This window comes from Podarcis erhardii, assembly GCF_964252035.2.
Source record: "Podarcis erhardii genome assembly, chromosome: 17".
In the NCBI taxonomy this organism is placed as follows: domain Eukaryota; kingdom Metazoa; phylum Chordata; class Lepidosauria; order Squamata; family Lacertidae; genus Podarcis; species Podarcis erhardii.
This window is the reverse complement of record NC_138515.1, coordinates 22302729-22320139: the sequence shown is the minus strand read 5'-3', so window position 1 is coordinate 22320139 and position 17411 is coordinate 22302729. Positions and strand designations below refer to the sequence as shown.

At 44.9% G+C, this 17411-nt stretch overlaps 1 protein-coding gene across 2 annotated transcripts in view; it reads left to right on the top strand.

Moving 5' to 3' along the window:
• The window catches only part of LOC309332494 (paralemmin-1-like), an 83910-nt gene that overhangs the window by 61848 nt on the left and 4651 nt on the right, over window positions 1-17411 (top strand). Inside the window, exon 4 of one of the 2 annotated variants that reach the window (XM_081845724.1) lies at window positions 10916-10974. The exons of the other annotated variant lie outside the window; for it this stretch is intronic. Coding sequence (XP_081701850.1) covers window positions 10916-10922 — 7 coding nt within the window. The 3' untranslated portion in view covers window positions 10923-10974. Of the gene's footprint in view, window positions 1-10915; window positions 10975-17411 lie in introns of those variants that run through there. 2 annotated transcript variants of the gene reach the window in all.

Below are 17411 nucleotides of genomic sequence, written 5' to 3'. Positions count from 1 at the left end.
CAAAATTGAAGGTTAAGCCACCTTCTTACGTAGCTTATGGCCTTCACCCCAATTTCAGCCTTTAAACACAACCACACAACCACAACTACCACTGTTTTTCCTCCAGTACTCCCCCAAGGATTTCCTTTCAGTATGAAGAATGGAAAGGAAATGGAGAAGAATTTGCAAAAGCTTAAATGTAGAGAAGCAGCTTATTGCCAAAAAGGTGGCTTTTCTTGCAGCCTTTGCTAACTCAATGTTCTCCAGAGGTTGTGGACTACAGCTCCAATCAACCCCACCTATTAGGGCCCATGGACAGAGATAATGGAAGATGGAATCCATATTATCTAGAGGACATCAAGTTAGTGAATGCTGCCTTTTATGGAGTAGTTTGGTGTTCCCTCAAACTCTTTGGTTTCATTCTCACCAAAAAGGATAGCTAAAGCAGAGGAATTTTCCTCACAATGCAGTTTGGAAACACAAGAGTTTTTGTTTTTTGTTTACCCTGCTGTCCAAACTAGGTGCAAACTGATATTTGGGGCATCTCAAAAGTCTGAAATGTGGGCATCTGATTTCGCCATCGGCACTGAAATAACCCAGGCTCTTTCCACTCCTGATTAAATCCATTTCTGACATTCGACTAATCCACCCAGATGACTGAAATGATTCTTACCAGACACAGAAAGTGCAATTGAAAATCTGTATATTTCTGGAGTTTGTTGAGATCTCTCTTATCATCTTCCATTAATTATGCTTGAAACAGTGCTTTCAAAACAACCTCATTCTCTCATATTCAGCCATTATTTCCCCCTGTCAGGCTACATCAGGAGTTTCATACCTCCTTGGTACAGTTAAATTATTGATTTGCTTTGATCGAGATGTACCGTATAGATGAAATGCCAACAATGTTACCTTGTAAAAATAAAAAATAAACTTTTACATATGCTAATTGAGGATTCAAACGCCGAAATTCATCTCCACCTTCAAATGATTCTGGAGATTGAAACAAGCAGTGCTTTTCTTAGTGGTAAATGAGATGCCAGCTGGTTAACATTGGTTACCAGAAACTTTCTTTGGAGTTGGGGAGCATTAATGGGGTCTTGTTATTGTTCTTCTTGTTAAAATGCAATGTTATGCATACTGTGGAATTCAATGTGAGCAGCATATGTTTGTATATAGGAAAATGAGGTGCTCAAGACTCATGTCTTGAAAAAGTGCCAGGAGTGCCAGCACAAAATGGCTTCCATGGGTGGAAGAGGGAAAGGTGTGTCAGTTTGCATTTCTTAGTACAGAAAGTATTGATCTGATGTGTAGAGATCTTTCCTATTCTAATTAGTTTGAGAGGGTTCTGGAAGGTTTCTTCTCTTTGTGAAAGAAGGCTTTCTTTCTATGTGAAAGAAACAGGCAGAAGGTTCTTGTTTGGGTTATTTATTCTGGGAAGCTGAGTGCAGCTGGTTTAAACTGGCTCTGTTCCCTTTCACAAAGTAATACTGACTATAATACAGTGGTACCACGGGTTACATACACTTCAGGTTACATACGCTTCAGGTTACAGACGCCGCTAACCCAGAAAGAGTACCGCAGGTTAAGAACTTTGCTTCAGGATGAGAACAGAAATTGTGCTCCGGCAGCACGGCAGCAGCAGGAGACCCCATTAGCTAAAGTGGTCTTCAGGTTAAGAACAGTTTCAGGTTAAGAACAGACCTCCAGAACGAATTAAGTACTTAACCCGAGGTACCACAGGAGGAGCCTGGGTCTCCCTAACTCACTTTCTCTTTCTCTCTCTTTGTTCTAGTGTTCTGTTCTGTATGCTTATGGTTAAGGTTTAGACTTATGATAAGTTTGTAAGTTTTATTGTAAGTGCTGCAACTGGATTTTTTTATGGACTGTGCCAATCCTGATTATATTGGATTTGTGACCATTATGCTCATTTGCCTTCAGTACCAGTAAAGCTCGGCTGGATTATATACAATTGCCTTTCGTCTAATTTTTGGAAACTCTGCTATCGTGTTTAAGTTTTTTCCTCCTCCGGCGCTGGTGCGACAAGGTGAAGGTACCCTCAGACCCTCCAAGTGTCCCTATTTTCCAGGGACAGACCTGGATTTACAGAAGCTGCACCAGTTTCTGATTTTTCCCCGGGATGTCCTGCTTTCACTTAGGATGTTATTATTTTCACTGGAGACATGTTGGAGGGTATTGAATAGGACGTCCCTATTTTCATCGGAGACACGTATGTACTCTCTACCGGTGAGTACCATCACAAAAAAGCCCTGGAATTCATCGCCCTCACTGCTTACCAGGGACAACAGTGAGAATATTGTGAGAATCTGTATTTGTGGTGCCGTGGATGTGAAAACTTGTCACACACATGCTCTTGTGTTCTCTTCCAAAATTAGAAGGCTATTTTACTGGTTTTGTGCTGAGGCCTCTTGGCTCAAAGTATATTGGAAGCGGAGCTGGAATCTGAGTGTAACAGATACGAGCTGACACTCTCTGAAGCTGTGAATGGTATCTGATATGCTACTAAAAGCTTGCCAGTGTCTCTAGCAGTACGTGAGGTGGGGATTGGAGTATGTTGTGAATAGCTGGTTTAACTGCCCTCTTACCGTAAGATCAATGATGGGCAGGCTGCCACAGAGTGGTTTTGGAATGGCATGTAAATGGGTAAACTGAGTTCTCTGGCTTCTCGCCCCGGAGCCCGTCAGCTCAGCAAAGCTTTAGGAGGCTCAGTGGGACAACTCTGGTATTGGCTTGTTGCAGCTGCTTTGCAAAATATTCTTCTAAAATTAGAGTGGATATTGCATTCCAGGTGTGGCAGCTTGTAAAGATGTGCCTGTGGATTATCACGCAGATCAACATACCAACCACTCCAGCCACCCAAATAGCATTGTTAGACCTAGGAATTAAATATGTGACAATTGCATGTTTTCATAACCTCCTTTTATGCTTTGACGGCTGTGTAGCAGGCTGTGTGTACGCTGTAACTTTATGCAGAATTCTGGGAACTGTAGTATATTATGGATGCTGAGAATTGTGGTTCTGTAAGGGTAAACTACAGTTTCCAGGATTCTTGGGAGACGAGAGGTGTTTTAAATGTGTTACAAATGTTAATCATTCATAACTATTGTTGTATTGTATAAAGGTAAAGGTAAAGGGACCCCTGACCATTAGGTCCAGTCGTGGCTGACTCTGGGGTTGCGGCACTCATCTCGCTTTATTGGCCGAGGAAGCTGGCGTACAGCTTCCGGGTCATGTGGCCAGCATGACTAAGCCGCTTCTAGCAAAACCAAAGCAGCACATGGAAACGCCGTTTACCTTCCCGCCAGAGCAGTACCTATTTATCTACTTGCACTTTGATGTGCTTTTGAACTGCTAAGTTGGCAGGAGCAGGGACCGAGCAACGGGAGCTCACCCCGTCGCGGGGATTCAAGCTGCTGACCTTCTGATCGGCAAGCCCTAGGATTTGTGGTTTAACCCACAGCGCCACCCGCGTCCCTCGTTTTATATAGGAAAGCATATATCAATAAACAAGGATGTGATTAATACTGAATTTTCACTTTATCTGCTTGGGAATGTTACAGGATTTAGTTCTGTAATTAAGCAGGTCTTTCTTTAAACACATTTTTAGTTCTTCCAAGTATGGCTTAACCAGCATTACATATGGTTTGCTATATATCAAAGCAAGAGAAATTAGGAGTAGAGATAACAGTGCTCCCCTCGTAGTTTGTTGCTTGCCTTAATGCTGTTGTAAGCACTCAAAAGCAAAGCCTACTGGCTTTCGTTGCTTAGCTTGTGTTAGCAAAATGATACCTTCGCCATTAGGTAGCATGAACCTCACCATCCTTAAACAGGGTAAAGGGTTGCATTACTGAGGCAGTGCAAAAATCCAAAGCCAGGAAATATACACAGACAGAAGGCATGTCCATCTCTGGTGTAAAATTAAAAGACTGCTGTATATCTGTTTCTCCCCTATGGAAAGAGCACATCCTCCGTAATGGATCAGTTTCTATGGCTACACAGTGGAGATCATTCCTGCCCAGCTGTGATACGCCGGACTTTGCTCGCTCCCCCCCCCCCCTCGTCCTGTTTCTGTATTTTGCAGTTTCTGTAAAATTATTCAGGCGACACCTGTTAATCTGTGAGATTTCATATTAAAGATGGGCCATAGTCCTGCCCTAAGTGGAATTCAAGCTCTCCCTGCCATGTGTATGCTCCTAGCCCATATTTAGAGACCTCCAAGTAGCCAAGAAGAACACTCTTTGCAGAGACATCAGTGCATAGGAGAAGACTTTGCCAGGGTTGTTCTAGGCTATACTCCCAGAAGGCTAAACAGGTGGTGTTTGTTCCTACCCATGCTTCAGCGTGCTAAATGCCCCTGGGCATGTGCAGGTGTCTGCAGGTCCCTGGAATCCATACTGAATGATGCAATCCACTCCAGACTTTCTGGAGCAGAGTGCATTGTTTCTGCTCATCTCTACAAGAACAGGATGGTAGGCTACAGTAGACGAGCCACTGCACTGCAAACTCTTCTTACCTATGTCTGGCACCTTCATTACGCACCCTTAGGTGCCAGGCAAAAACATTCCTCTTCAACTAGGCCTTTGGCTTATTAACATCTGATACCTTTTTAAATGTGTTAGGGGGTGTTATTAGTTTTTTTGTTTTTATTGTGTATTATGTGTTTTCTATCTTCTATTTATGTGTTGTGAACCTCCCTGGGATCTACAGTGGTACCTCAGGTTACAGACGCTTCAGGTTACAGACTCCGCTAACACAGAAATAGTACCTCAGGTTAAGAACTTTGCTTCAGGATGAGAACAGAAATCGCGTGGCAGCAGCAGGAGGCCCCATTAGCTAAAGTGGTACCTCAGGTTAAGAACAGTTTCAGGTTAATAACGGACCTCCAGAACGAATTAAGTTCTTAACCCGAAGTACCACTGTATACAAATTTTAATAATAATAATAATAATAATAATAATAATAATAATATTCTAAAATTCAAGCTTCAGTTCCCAGGATTCTGTTAAGGTGGTATAAGAGTACTTTAAATGTATGGTGCGGCTGTGACTAGGGCTGTACGATATATTGATATATCATCCAAAACTGGTTTGAAGTCCATATTGTGATATCAGTTTCATAATTTTTGACCTGTCAATATATTGTGAATCATGTGTGTTAGGACTGGGCAATATATTTGTCCAAAACTGGTGTGAAGTCCATATCATGGTATCAGTTTCATAATTTTTGATCTGGCAATATACTGAAAATCATGGTGGATGGGTGGGTGTTATGCAAAAATCATAATGCGGGGGGAACCATGATGCCAGCCAATGTCTCTACATAGCTACCATTAAGGGGCCAGGCACCCACAAATTTCGGTGCTGGGGCCATGCATGCTGCATGGCGGGGCCAAGTTGGTGTTCCTCTATATTGCAACGTTTAGCTGGTGATATATCATGATATTGAAAACCAGATCTCGCCCATAACTAGATGTGAGCAAAGATCTAAGTGGAAGAAGCATTCAGGATGGTCTGCAAACAGTACTGCCTGAGGTGGCAAGGGGGTAGACAGGTTATCTGACAAAGGCACACCTGACCAAGGCACACCTGAACAAAGCATCATCTACAGTTTTGGGGCAGAGAAGGAGGCACAGGGGTATCCAACAAGATTGTGGTCAGGGGAGGCTCACTGGCTGCTGGTTGCATAGTAACACAGCATCGCCCGCCACTTGTTCCATCCCCTTGTTTTTCTGTTCCTTTTCTCCTGAGTATGAAACTCTTTCCCAGCACACCCTGAAGGTCATTCAGAAGGCACTAATTAACTCTGTCTGCCAGGCTGCATGTTCGCTGTTGAACATAAAACATTGGCAGTTGTTTCTTGCATGCAGCCTCCTCTGCTGCTGAAGCACAGGAATCAGCTTGGCAGGCGCACAGCCATCAGTACACAGTCTATATCTTACACCCGGAAGACCAACCTGATCCCATCATAGCTGCACCTCATCATAGCTTGATCCCATCATAGCTGTTGCGAATATTCACTTGTATTTATATTTATGTTTTGAATCCATTGCAAACTGACATACAAGAGATGCAGTGTGTTGTATATTAGCTGTGTGTATATATGTGTACTAGCTAGCTGCATGTATCTCACAAACTGGGTTCTGGTCTACAAAAGCTCACCTTTGGGAACTCGGCTAGTCTTTACAGCGCCCCAAGATTCCTTGTAGAATGTCTATAAAGAGTAACAAATTATTATGGCATAAACTTTGGTTGATTAGAGTCTCAGTTACAGAACTGGGCAATATATTGATATATCATCCAAAACTGGTTTGAAGTCCATATCTTGATACCAGTTTCATAATTTTTGTCCTGGCAATATGTCACGAATCATGGTGGGTGGGTGGGTGGGTGCACACGTGCAAAATGCAAAAATCACAATGCTTCTACATAACCCCATCCTTATTTCAAACATCGTGATATAGCGATACATAGCAATGTTTAGCTGGTGATATATCACAATGTTGAAAACCAAATATCGTCCAGCCCTGCTTAGAGATAACCTCCTTATGAATGGCAAGTCCTTGTATCTTGCAGTGCAATCATGTGCATATCTACTCAGAAGCAAGTCCCGTTGAGTTCAGTGGGCTTTACTCCAATGTAAGCCCTAATAATTCCAGCCAGCTCTGTCTCCTACCATGGTTGGATTACCAGATCCTCCAGTGTCCGAATGTGCTCTCAGTGCCTGCAGTCCTCCAGTTTGATGCCCACTGCAGAAATGAGAATGCCTCACTGTATTGAAGGAGCTGTTGACATTCAGTTTTTAGGATGAAGTAATCTGTAAAATATGCCCAGATGAGCAATTGGATCAGATTTGGCTGGCAAGCTGTAAATTAAATGCCAACAGTTTGTCACAGAATCTCAGAGTGATTTAACAGTCAACCTCTCTTCTCAGAGAACTCTGGAGACCGTAGCTCTATGGGGAAACAGGAGCAGTGGCGTAGCGTGTGGGGTGCAGAGGGGGCCGGCCGCACCGGGCGCAACTTCTGGGGGGGGCGCGCTCGCTGCCTCCGGAGTCGCCGAGGAGCTGCTGCCTGCCATGCCGCCCTGGCTGCTTCAGCCGCGTCCGACAGCCGGCTCGAGGCTCCTTCCAGCCGGGTCTCCCGACGGGGCGCTGCGGGCGGAGGCTCCGGCACCAAGCGCCACGCCGCCCAGGCTCAGGTCACTGTCTGGACGCGTGCAGCCCGCCAAACGCGCCACCGGCGGCGAATGAAGCGCCCAGCCAGAGCCACCTGCGCTCTAGTGCCTGTGCGCCAAGACCGCCCACCCGCCCCGACGGGGCCTGCCCACCCGCGCTGGAGGCCGGCCAACGCACTGGCCCCAGAGACGCCCCCTCCCCGCGCCAGAAAGAAGCCCCCTCCCCACGCCAGAAAGAAGCCGCGTCGGGGCTAGCCGGGCCGGGGAGGGAGACCGAGAAGGCTGCGCCGCGACGCCCAAAGACGCGCGTCTTGGTGCAAAGGGGCCCGCGGCACCCAGACGCGGAAGGGACCCTCTCCCCCTGACCCGCCACTGAACTGCAATTCCTAGCTCCCTTGGCAAATCCCAGTCCCCAATCCCCAAGATGCTTTATTTGAGGCAGGGGTCCTTTAATTGCAAAAACAACACCACGGAGGGCAGTAGTCACCACGAAGTTTGCCTCAGAGTAGAGCCGTCAGTATTAATGACCATGGTTAGGGGTTAGGGGGCGCAAATTACTTGCCTTGCCCCGGCTTAGGGGGCGCAAATTACTTGCCTTGCCCCAGGTGCTGACAACCCACGCTACGCCGCTGAACAGGAGTCTGCTAACAGTTCTCAGCACCCTTTGTTGTTGTTGTTTAGTCGTTTAGTCATGTCCGACTCTTCATGACCCCATGGACCAGGGCACGCCAGGCACTCCTGTCTTCCACTGCCTCCCGCAGTTTGGTCAATCTCATGCTGGTAGCCTCGAGAACACTGTCCAACCATCTCGTCCTCTGCCGTCCCCTTCTCCTTGTGCCCTCCATCTTTCCCAACCTCAGGGTCTTTTCCAGGGAGTCTTCTCTTCTCATGAGGTAGCCAAAGTATTGGAGCCTCAGCTTCACGATCTGTCCTTCCAGTGAACACTCAGGGCTGATTTCCTTATGAATGCATAGGTTTGATCTTCTTGCAGTCCATGGGACTCTCAAGAGTCTCCTCCAGCACCATAGTTCAAAAGCATCAATTCTTTGCCGATCAGCCTTCTTTATGGTCCAGCTCTCACTTGCATACATCACTACTGGGAAAATATAAGCTAGATGCCAAATGGCTCCTTAAACCAGGGTTACATTTGCCAAAACGGAATGTCTAGTTTTGGGGCCAGACAGCTCGAAAGTCGTATTTTTCAATGTGACTTTTTGGTTCCTGAAATTCAATCTGATGGTGCAGATAAAATAACATGGATAGAATTCTTAAGGATGTGTTGTTAGTGTGTGAAAACAGGCAAGATCCAAGGATCCCCAGGCATGCACCTGCAGATGGTGGAGATGTCAGGCACAGTCCTGGTGTCTACATCTTCACTTAGTTGCAAGTGGCCAATGTTGTTGTTGTTTAGTCATTTAGTTGTGTCTGACTCTTCGTGACCCAATGGACCAGAGCACATCAGGCACTCCTGTCTTCCACTGCCTCCCGCAGTTTGGTCAAACTCATGTTCGTAGCTTCGAGAACACTGTCCAGCCATCTTGTCCTCTGTCGTCCCCTTCTCCTTGTGCCCTCCATCTTTCCCAACATCAGGCACTTTTCCAGGGAGTCTTCTCTTCTCATGAGGTGGCCAAAGTATTGCAGCCTCAGCTTCACGATCTGTCCTCCCAGTGAGCACTCAGGGCTGATTTCCTTAAGAATGGAGAGGGTGTAAAATGCAGCTGGTGGATTTTGAACGCTGCACTGAAATTTTGAACTGTCATCCACTGGCAGCCAGCTTTCTCCAAATGCTAAACTACCATATCCCACAACTAGCCACCTTAAGCACCTTTCTCCTTTCAGTTTGATTGTGTTTGTTTCTTCCAAACACTGGAGACCAAACACCATGGAGGCTAAATCTGATGTGAAAGTCAGCCTGGCAAAACTGAGAATATGTATCTCTCTCCATGCCCCCTCCCCCCCCCCCCAATTCTTCGGTTTCTCCACCCCCTTAGATCCCTGATTCAGCACACATTCCAGTTTTCCTTTGCAACAGCCAATTTGGCCACTGTCACCAGATCAAATATTGAAGTAGCTGAAATGCTAGTCTTGCATTTCCTGTGATGTTTAGCCATACGTATGCAGTGGTTTTAAACATGGCTCAGTTCCAAGTAATGAATATTATAAAAGCATTCTGGAATTTCTTTTTAATTTCTGAGTGTGCGTGTGTATGTGCGCGCATGTGCCTATTCTCACAGATGTGCTGTTTAAAAAACAAAATACCGGCATTACATTTCTTTGGATCAACTTATTTTGGACCATTAATTTAAAATGCCTTTGATCTATATTCAAATTGTTTGTACAGTGGTGTTTCTTTCTGAGACATGTATTTGGCTTAAAGAAAGTCACTTTAGTAACTATTTTACTGTCCTGGCTTCATTGTAAATTACGCTGGCGTTTAAACAGCTGTATAAATATATCTATAAATGGGAGAAGTACGTATGACTTTTAAGGTCTCTCGTGGAAACTGTAAAACTCTCCAAATGAAAACCAACTGTGGGCAGATTTAAAGGCATTTCTGTTGTACTCCCTACCCTCACAACTGCATGCACACAATTTGGTATTGTAAGGAGTGATATATTGAGACCTTGGGGAGGGGCAGGGCATGATATAGGTTCATAAAATGATCAACAGTGAAGTGGAAGTGGAGAGTAGGGACGGAAGCAGTGGTGTAGCATGGGGGGACCAGGGGGGCCATGGCCCCAGGCACAAAATTCTGAGGGAGTGCAACACAGGTGCTAGCTTTCACAGGGATCCCTGCCCCGTCCGGGTAAAGGCAGCAGAGCAGCTCAGACCCATGGTGAGTGGGTGCACACAGAGGAAGGCAGGCAAGGGGTGACCCCAGTGTGGCCCGGCCAAAGGCTGTGTTTGCTGGCTGGGCTTTTCCCTGCATGGGCAGGCAGGTGAAGCAGCATGGCCCTGCCTGTCTGTGGCTTGCCTGCCCCGGGCACTGGCACCCCATGCGACACCACTGGATGGAAGGATCTGCCAATTTCAGTTCTCTGGTTCACATTTTCCCAATATCAAATTCAGCTTTCCACATTTCTGCAGCTATTTGTGGTTTTTGTTTAGTTAAAAAATCATCCCATAAATTCTTCACGATGAGTTTTCTTTAAAAAAGAAAAGAAAAGAGCACAAACTGATGCAGAAATATGGAGAACTATCCTTGAGACTGGACAAATGAGAATCTGAGAGAAACCAAAATGGAGAGATTCATTGATTCCTAGATGGAACAAAGCTGAGCAGAATCAGCCCCCGTTTCACCCCCAGTGCAATTGCAGGAGCTTAAATTTGCCATCCCATCCAGTTTCCCACCTTAATATATATATATATATATATATATATATATATATATATATATATATATATATATATATATTAGTAATTGCAGTACTGTATTACTATTGTTTGATTTCTTGTTTAAGGGATTTCTCACTTGCCCTTAACCACAAGGTCCCAGGGTGCGTTACAACAATATAATCATACAGTATTAAAATCCACAAAGCCAGTTTAAAATAAACCATGGAATGTACACCAATCTCGCCAAAATCACTAATTATTAGCCTTTTCTTCTTAATATTATTTGCTGCTTTTCACTTCCGTTCCTCTGTTATTGTATCATAGTCCAACATTTTCCTTATATTCTTCTTTCCAATGTTTTAATTTTAATGAAACGATCTAAATTCATATTCTGTAATCATTTCTAGGGTGTGAGCCATATGACGCACACAAACAAAGACCTTAGGAAGAGCACAGACAAAATGTACGGTGTTTTAGATGCGAAGGAAATTAATTTGCCAGACACATTGTCTGTCGCGCAATAGTAGGTCAAAATTCATGCTTTGTTGGCTACTGTGCATGCAGTTGACTGCTTCGTATTGATAGTTAAACTATGGGCTCTGCAGCCACAAGTTTTAGGGATGGCCACCAGCTTTGATAGCTTTAAAATAGGTAGATCTGTGGTCCATCAGGTTGTCAGTGGTTGTGAGCCACAATAGCTATGTTCTGCTTTAACTGCCAGGTGCAAGGTACCTCTGAATGGCAATTGTTGGGAATCACAGATAGGGAGAGCACGGTTGCACTCGTTTCTTTGTTTGTGTGCCTGCCACAGGCATCTGGTTACAGGGAACCAGGGAGAGGGCCTTCTCGGTAGTGGCACCCACCCTGTGGAATGCCCTCCCACCAGATGTCAAAGAGAAGAACAACTACCAGACTTTTAGAAGACATCTGAAGGCAGCCCTGTTTAGGGAAGCTTTTAATGTTTAACAGACCACTGTATTTTAATACTTTGTTGGAAGCCGCCCAGAGTGGCTGGGGAAAACCAGCCAGATGGGCAGGGTATAAAATTGTTGTTGTTGTTGCTGTGAGAAAAGGATGCTGGATTAGACAGACATTTGACCTGATCCCGTACAGCTCTTCTTATATTCTCAGACCCTCCAAGTGTCCTTATTTTCCAGGGACAGTCCCAGATTTACAGAAGCTGTCCCAGTTTCAGTTTTGATCCCAGAATGTCCCGCTTTTCCTTAGAATGTTCCTATTTTCATCGGAGAAATGTTGGAGGGCATGGAGTCATGCAACCCCTGAGCCAATGAGATAAGTAACTATACAACCTTTGGAAGACATCTGAAGGCAGCCCTGTATAGGGAAGCTTTTTTTAATGTTTAATGTTTTATTATGGTTTCATATATGTTGGAAGCCACCCAGAGTGGCTGGGGCAACCCAGTCAAGTGGACGGGGTATAAATAATAAAATTGTTGTTGTTAGAAAAATGTTGGAGGGTATGTTGAAAGGTATGTTTCTTCAATATCACCAGAATGCAAGGAGAACTGGGAGGTGTAGCTGTTCTTGGAAGCCCCCAAACAAAGCATAAAGGCAACTGCTCTCCCTTGTTGCTTTTCTGCCCCCCACTGGTATTTAAAGTTACATCTGCCTTCAAACATTTTACATGTCTTGGCTAACAGATCTAACCCTCCCTATCTAGTCCAGCAAATATCGTTGCAGCCTATGGCAGTGAACACCAAAACCAAATAAACACCATATGAGCATGTATGTTCTTGTGTTTGTTCTGAAGCTTGTGCCAATAAATTTCATGGGTAAGCCCCAAGATCTACTATTACAAGACCAAAATAAAAATCCACTTTAACTGCACAACTTGAATTTTTCAGCATGACATTGAATTCTGCCCCCCAAAATAGCAATACCTGGAAGCACCCATGTTCTGCCAACAAGCTGCAGCCTTTCAGAGCAGCCTAGACATTATTGAATATAAAAACCAGCCTGAATCCAGCTAAAATTAATTGAGACCCTAAAATTAATTAAGTCCCTTTGAAACCACAACCAACTTAACTCACCATTAACTTAAGTCCCATCGCTTTCCATAGGACATAGTTGTGACAAACTGGACTTGGGTGATTTGCTTGAGTTACAGAACTATGTCCCCACCCCCTCAGAAATATAAAACTGTGCTTTCCATCCATTAGATAAAGTCTCTTAATTTGGGAGAGGGCAAAGGACCGCCTTCATTTTTATAGTACTTGCTATAATATCGGTGTCCACTAGATGCCCCCCTGCATTGTAGTAAAAATAAGCTTTTGCTTCAGAAATTAAAACTGAACTTATTTTCTGATCTTTTATGGCCTAATGCCATTTTCAACCAGTGTGCCATGGCACCCAGGGGTGCCTTGAATGATGGTCAGGGGTGCTGCGGGCAACAACAACCCTTTCCTTCCCTCCTTCCTCCGTGGGGCATACCAGAGGAGGCAGTCCCGTAGGTACGTGGGTCCGAGGCAGCATAGGGCTTCCTTGTTCCCTAAGAACAAGGAAGGTGTTCGTGGTGAGTTCTGGCACCTCTTTCTCTAGAAAAACAGCACTGGTCAGACCTGACCTGATACAGGCCTGACCTGGATTGTGTAAACATCAAAAGGGAGGGAATTGGTTTGCTTCTTGCCTTTTCTACAAAGGCTCAGGAAAATCAAAATACTTTTGTGAGTTCAGTGCTGGGTTAGAAGCAGTGACGATGGTTGCTTGGAAATCTTTGGTGCTCCTTAAATTTACAGATCAGTCTTTCTGATATCTGGAAATGACCAGTCAGGAGTTCTACACATGATCCAGCCATAAACTATTTCATGCGAAATCCCTTTTAGGTCTCTGCCAAATGTCTGGGTTGCAGGTGCTGCTCTCGCCTTGATTTTTACCCCTCAGATTGAAACAGTCCAGATGGCTGGGATTTTCTTCTTTTTCTTCTCCTTCTCTTGGAACTTCCACACTGTTCTGAAGGCCCCTCAGGGTGAAGCAGTTCACCCGACTTGACTGAGACCCAACCCATCCAGGCAGGAAGTCATCAGCTGACTCTTACTGGAAATTCTGGGAAAGAAACCAGTGTGAAATCTCTTTGCTTCCCACAGCTCAGTCCTCTTGATTCCAGCATCCCATGAGGCAACAGGGGATTTTCTGCCGTTATCTGTGTGGTTGCTGTTTTGTTTTCCTAAATTGACGCTGTGATGCTGTTAAGCATGCTGTCCTTACTTCTGGCTTGAAAGCCATCTGGAAACGAGACAGTTATGACTCAGCTTGAGTTAGCTTCATTTGATGTGAGCAAAGGATCAGAAATGCTCCTCCAAAACCCTTATTTCCTGTCTTTGCAATCATTAATATGTACAGCTTCTGACTGGGATGGCTTTGGAAGTTTACACTTTTCCTGGGCTGATACCCATTGGTCTAAGTCTGGCCCCAGTGGCGTAGTGTGGTAGGGCAAAGAGGCGGTTGCCCTGGGTGCAAAATTGTTAGGTGCTGGCTCAATACAGTTGAACACTTCGGTTGCTGGGCTCTGTTAAAAACAGCTTCTCCATGCGAACCAGGAAGTGACCTCTCCAGACAATGGAAGGACTCTTCTTTTCTTATCTCTGTGGCTGCAATCTCCTGGGTGATGCGGACTCTTGTTAGGCAGTTTGAAGTATACTCAGAGTCCTGTAGTGATTTCATGCTCTTTATTGCAGTTTGTAACACAGTGATTGAATTGCCCCCCAAACCTCAGGATTTTATATACATTATTTACACAATGAGTCCCGTCTGATTGGCTGATTCTGCTTCCCTCCTGGAGCCTGATTGGTCTTTTCCTGCAGGCCAACCAGTTGTTGCATTCTACGATGCTACTAGCCTAATAGGCTGATTAACTTCCTCCTGGAGCCTGATTGGTCTTTTTCTGCAAGCCAATCAGTTGTTGCATTCTAGGATCCTACTTGCCCATTGTTCTAGGATCCAAGCTTAGTACATAACACCATTGAATGTGCATGCATACTCTGTCCGTTTCCCTTCCTCCCACCCAACCCCTCCATGCTGCCTCGGGCACTGGCAACCCACGCTACGCCATTGCCTGACCCAGTGCAGACACGGCTTAATGTTGCCTGATTGTCCAGCTGTCATTAGCAGACCAGGCAACCTTTATGTATTTATGGTTACATCACCCTACAGCACCAAAATAAAAAAGCAACACATAATAAAACCATTAAAAAAAATTCCCATAAAATACCTATGTCATTAATACAGTGGCAGTGTCGTATTTAGAAATGACTTCACCCATCACACCTCGCCACCTCTAAAAGCCTGACGAAAAAGTGTGTCTTCACTTATCACAGAAATGAATACACTGTAGAAGCAAGGCATACAGCACAATGCCTTTTTTTTTAAAAAAAGTATTTTATTATTGAAATCACCATCATGGAGAGTAAGGTCTAAAAGCAGGTTTTTGGCAAGGATTCATTTCCAGGAAGCCCCGAGCATTATAATTAGCAAAATGTTTCATGTTTTACTGTTTTGTTGGAAGCTGCCCAGAGTGACTAGGGTAACCCAGACAGATGGGTGGCATACTATTGGTGGTGGTGGTTGTGGTGGTGTTATGTCAAGCATTGGTTAGCCTACACTTTCCAGTGTCTTTCCTCATACCTGAAGGAGTGTCTCCACCCCCATCGTTCTGCCCTGACACTGAGGTCCAGCTCTGGGGGCCTTCTGGCAGTTCCCTCACTGCGAGAAGTGAGGTTACAGGGAACCAGGCAGAGGGCCTTCTCGGTAGTGGCACCCACCCTGTGGAACGCCCTCCTACCAGATGTCAAAAAGAAAAACAACTACCTGGCATTTAGAATACATCTGAAGGCAGCCCTGTTTAGGGAGGCTTTTAATGTATATTAATGTTTTGTTGGAAGCCACCCAGAGTGGCTGCAGAAACCCAGCCAGATGGGTGGGGTATAAATAAATTATTATTATTATTATTATTATTATTATTATTATTATTATTACTATTACTATTACTATTATTACTATTATCACTATTATCACTTTTTTAATTGCAAAAAAGTCTGATTGGTGGGGTGCAACCTGATCCCCCCCCCCCCCCCCGCGTATGATTGAATCCCATCCAAATTAAAGTAAACAGTCTGGAAGCACTCAGAAAGATAGAGCAGCTCATATTAAAATTCTGAACTTGGAGCTGCCTGCTGCTGCCCTTCAGCACTTTCTACTGATAAGGAGGCAAATTCCATTCATCTCTTGACAGCCAGCTTTCATTCTCATCTGTCTGTGCATAGGCAGGAGAAGGAACAAGTGTTGGCTGGCTGGCTTCTTCCATTCATTAATCACTGCCAGCCTCTCTTCCCAGAATCTGCCTCTTGTCCTGGGAAATGGCAGCCTAAAGCCACATTGAAAGAGAAGCCAAGAGCTTTTCAGTTTCACTTCCTCTGAAATAGCCCCTCAAATTCCCCTAACCGAAGGTAAGGGCGGCAACTCAAGAGGACTGACACATCACACTCATTTCAGAGGCATTTGTAAGAACAATGGCAGGAAACACTGAAGGGTGGAAACAGTAAATGGAGCACAGAGTCTGTGAATCGTGGAGCTTCCTGATTGGCTTGATTTACAAGGGAAAAGAGCACTTGGAATAACCTTGGAATTGTTGTCCCACTGGAATGAAACAGCTTTTAATGAAAGCAGAAATTTTTACCACGTGAGAAATTGCGTTAGGAAAAGGTCGATGTCCAGAAACTCTAAGGAAAAATCAAGTTAGTGGAAGGGAAGCAGGATGCTGTTGTTGATTCTCTGGGCTGTTCTTTGGAAGGGATGGCTCCACATAGATGCAAGAGGGAGAAAGACCCACCCTTGTCTTGAGTTCAACTTGGGTAGCTTCGAAAGAGGATTAGACAAATTTCGTGTGTGGATAAGCCTTTCAGTAGCTGCTAGCTAAGTGTTGTACCTCCACTGTTGGGTGCCAGTTTTTGGGAATCGCAGGTAAAAAGGGTGCTGATGTGCTCATATCCTGCTCTCAGGCTTCACATAGGCATCTGATTGCTCAATATGAGAACAGGATGCTAGTCTAGATGGGGCATTGGCCTGATCAGCAGATTCTTCTTGTGTTCTTAATTTTTTTTAAGTCCAGCTGTGTGTTTTTGCTTCGTATTGCAAGGTAAAGGTACCCCTGACCGTTAAGTCCAGTCGTGAACAACTCTGGGGTTGCAGTGCTTATCTCGCTTTATTGGCTGAGGGAGCCGGCGTACAGCTTCTGGGTCATGTGGTCAGCATGACTAAGCTGCTTCTGGCGAACCAGAGCATTGCACAGAAACGCCGTTTACCTTCCCGCTGGAGTGGTACCTATTTATCTACTTGCACCTGACGTGATTTTGAACTGCTAGGTTGGCAGGAGCAGGGACCGAGCAATGGGAGCTCACCCCGTCGCAGGGATTCGAACCGCCGACCTTCCGATCGGCAAGCCCTAGGCTCTGTGGTTTAGACCACAGCACCACCCATGTCCCTTCATGTTACTAGCTGGCCATTATTTTACTGGTCTGAGCGGTATAACTGCAGGGTATTGATCCTACCTTGGTTGTTCTCATGGGCCACCAGACTTCCAGCCCCTCCAAGCTTCCCTATTTTCCAGGGAGAATTCCAGATTTACAGAAGCCATTCGGGTTTCTGATTTGATCCTGGAATGTCCCACTTTTCCTTAGGTTGGAGGGTGTGGGCTTAATTCTTTTCAATGAGGCATCTTGAGCAATGGCCCCTGAAGTACAAATCAACAGGCAATGCTATGCTCGCAGGTACATCGCACCATTGTCTGTATTCAGCTATTCCAAACAATGGATGTATTTTAGGAAGAATAATATTTACATCCCAACTATTTACTTCCTTAAAATAGGAAATGAACCTGCTCTTGGGGAT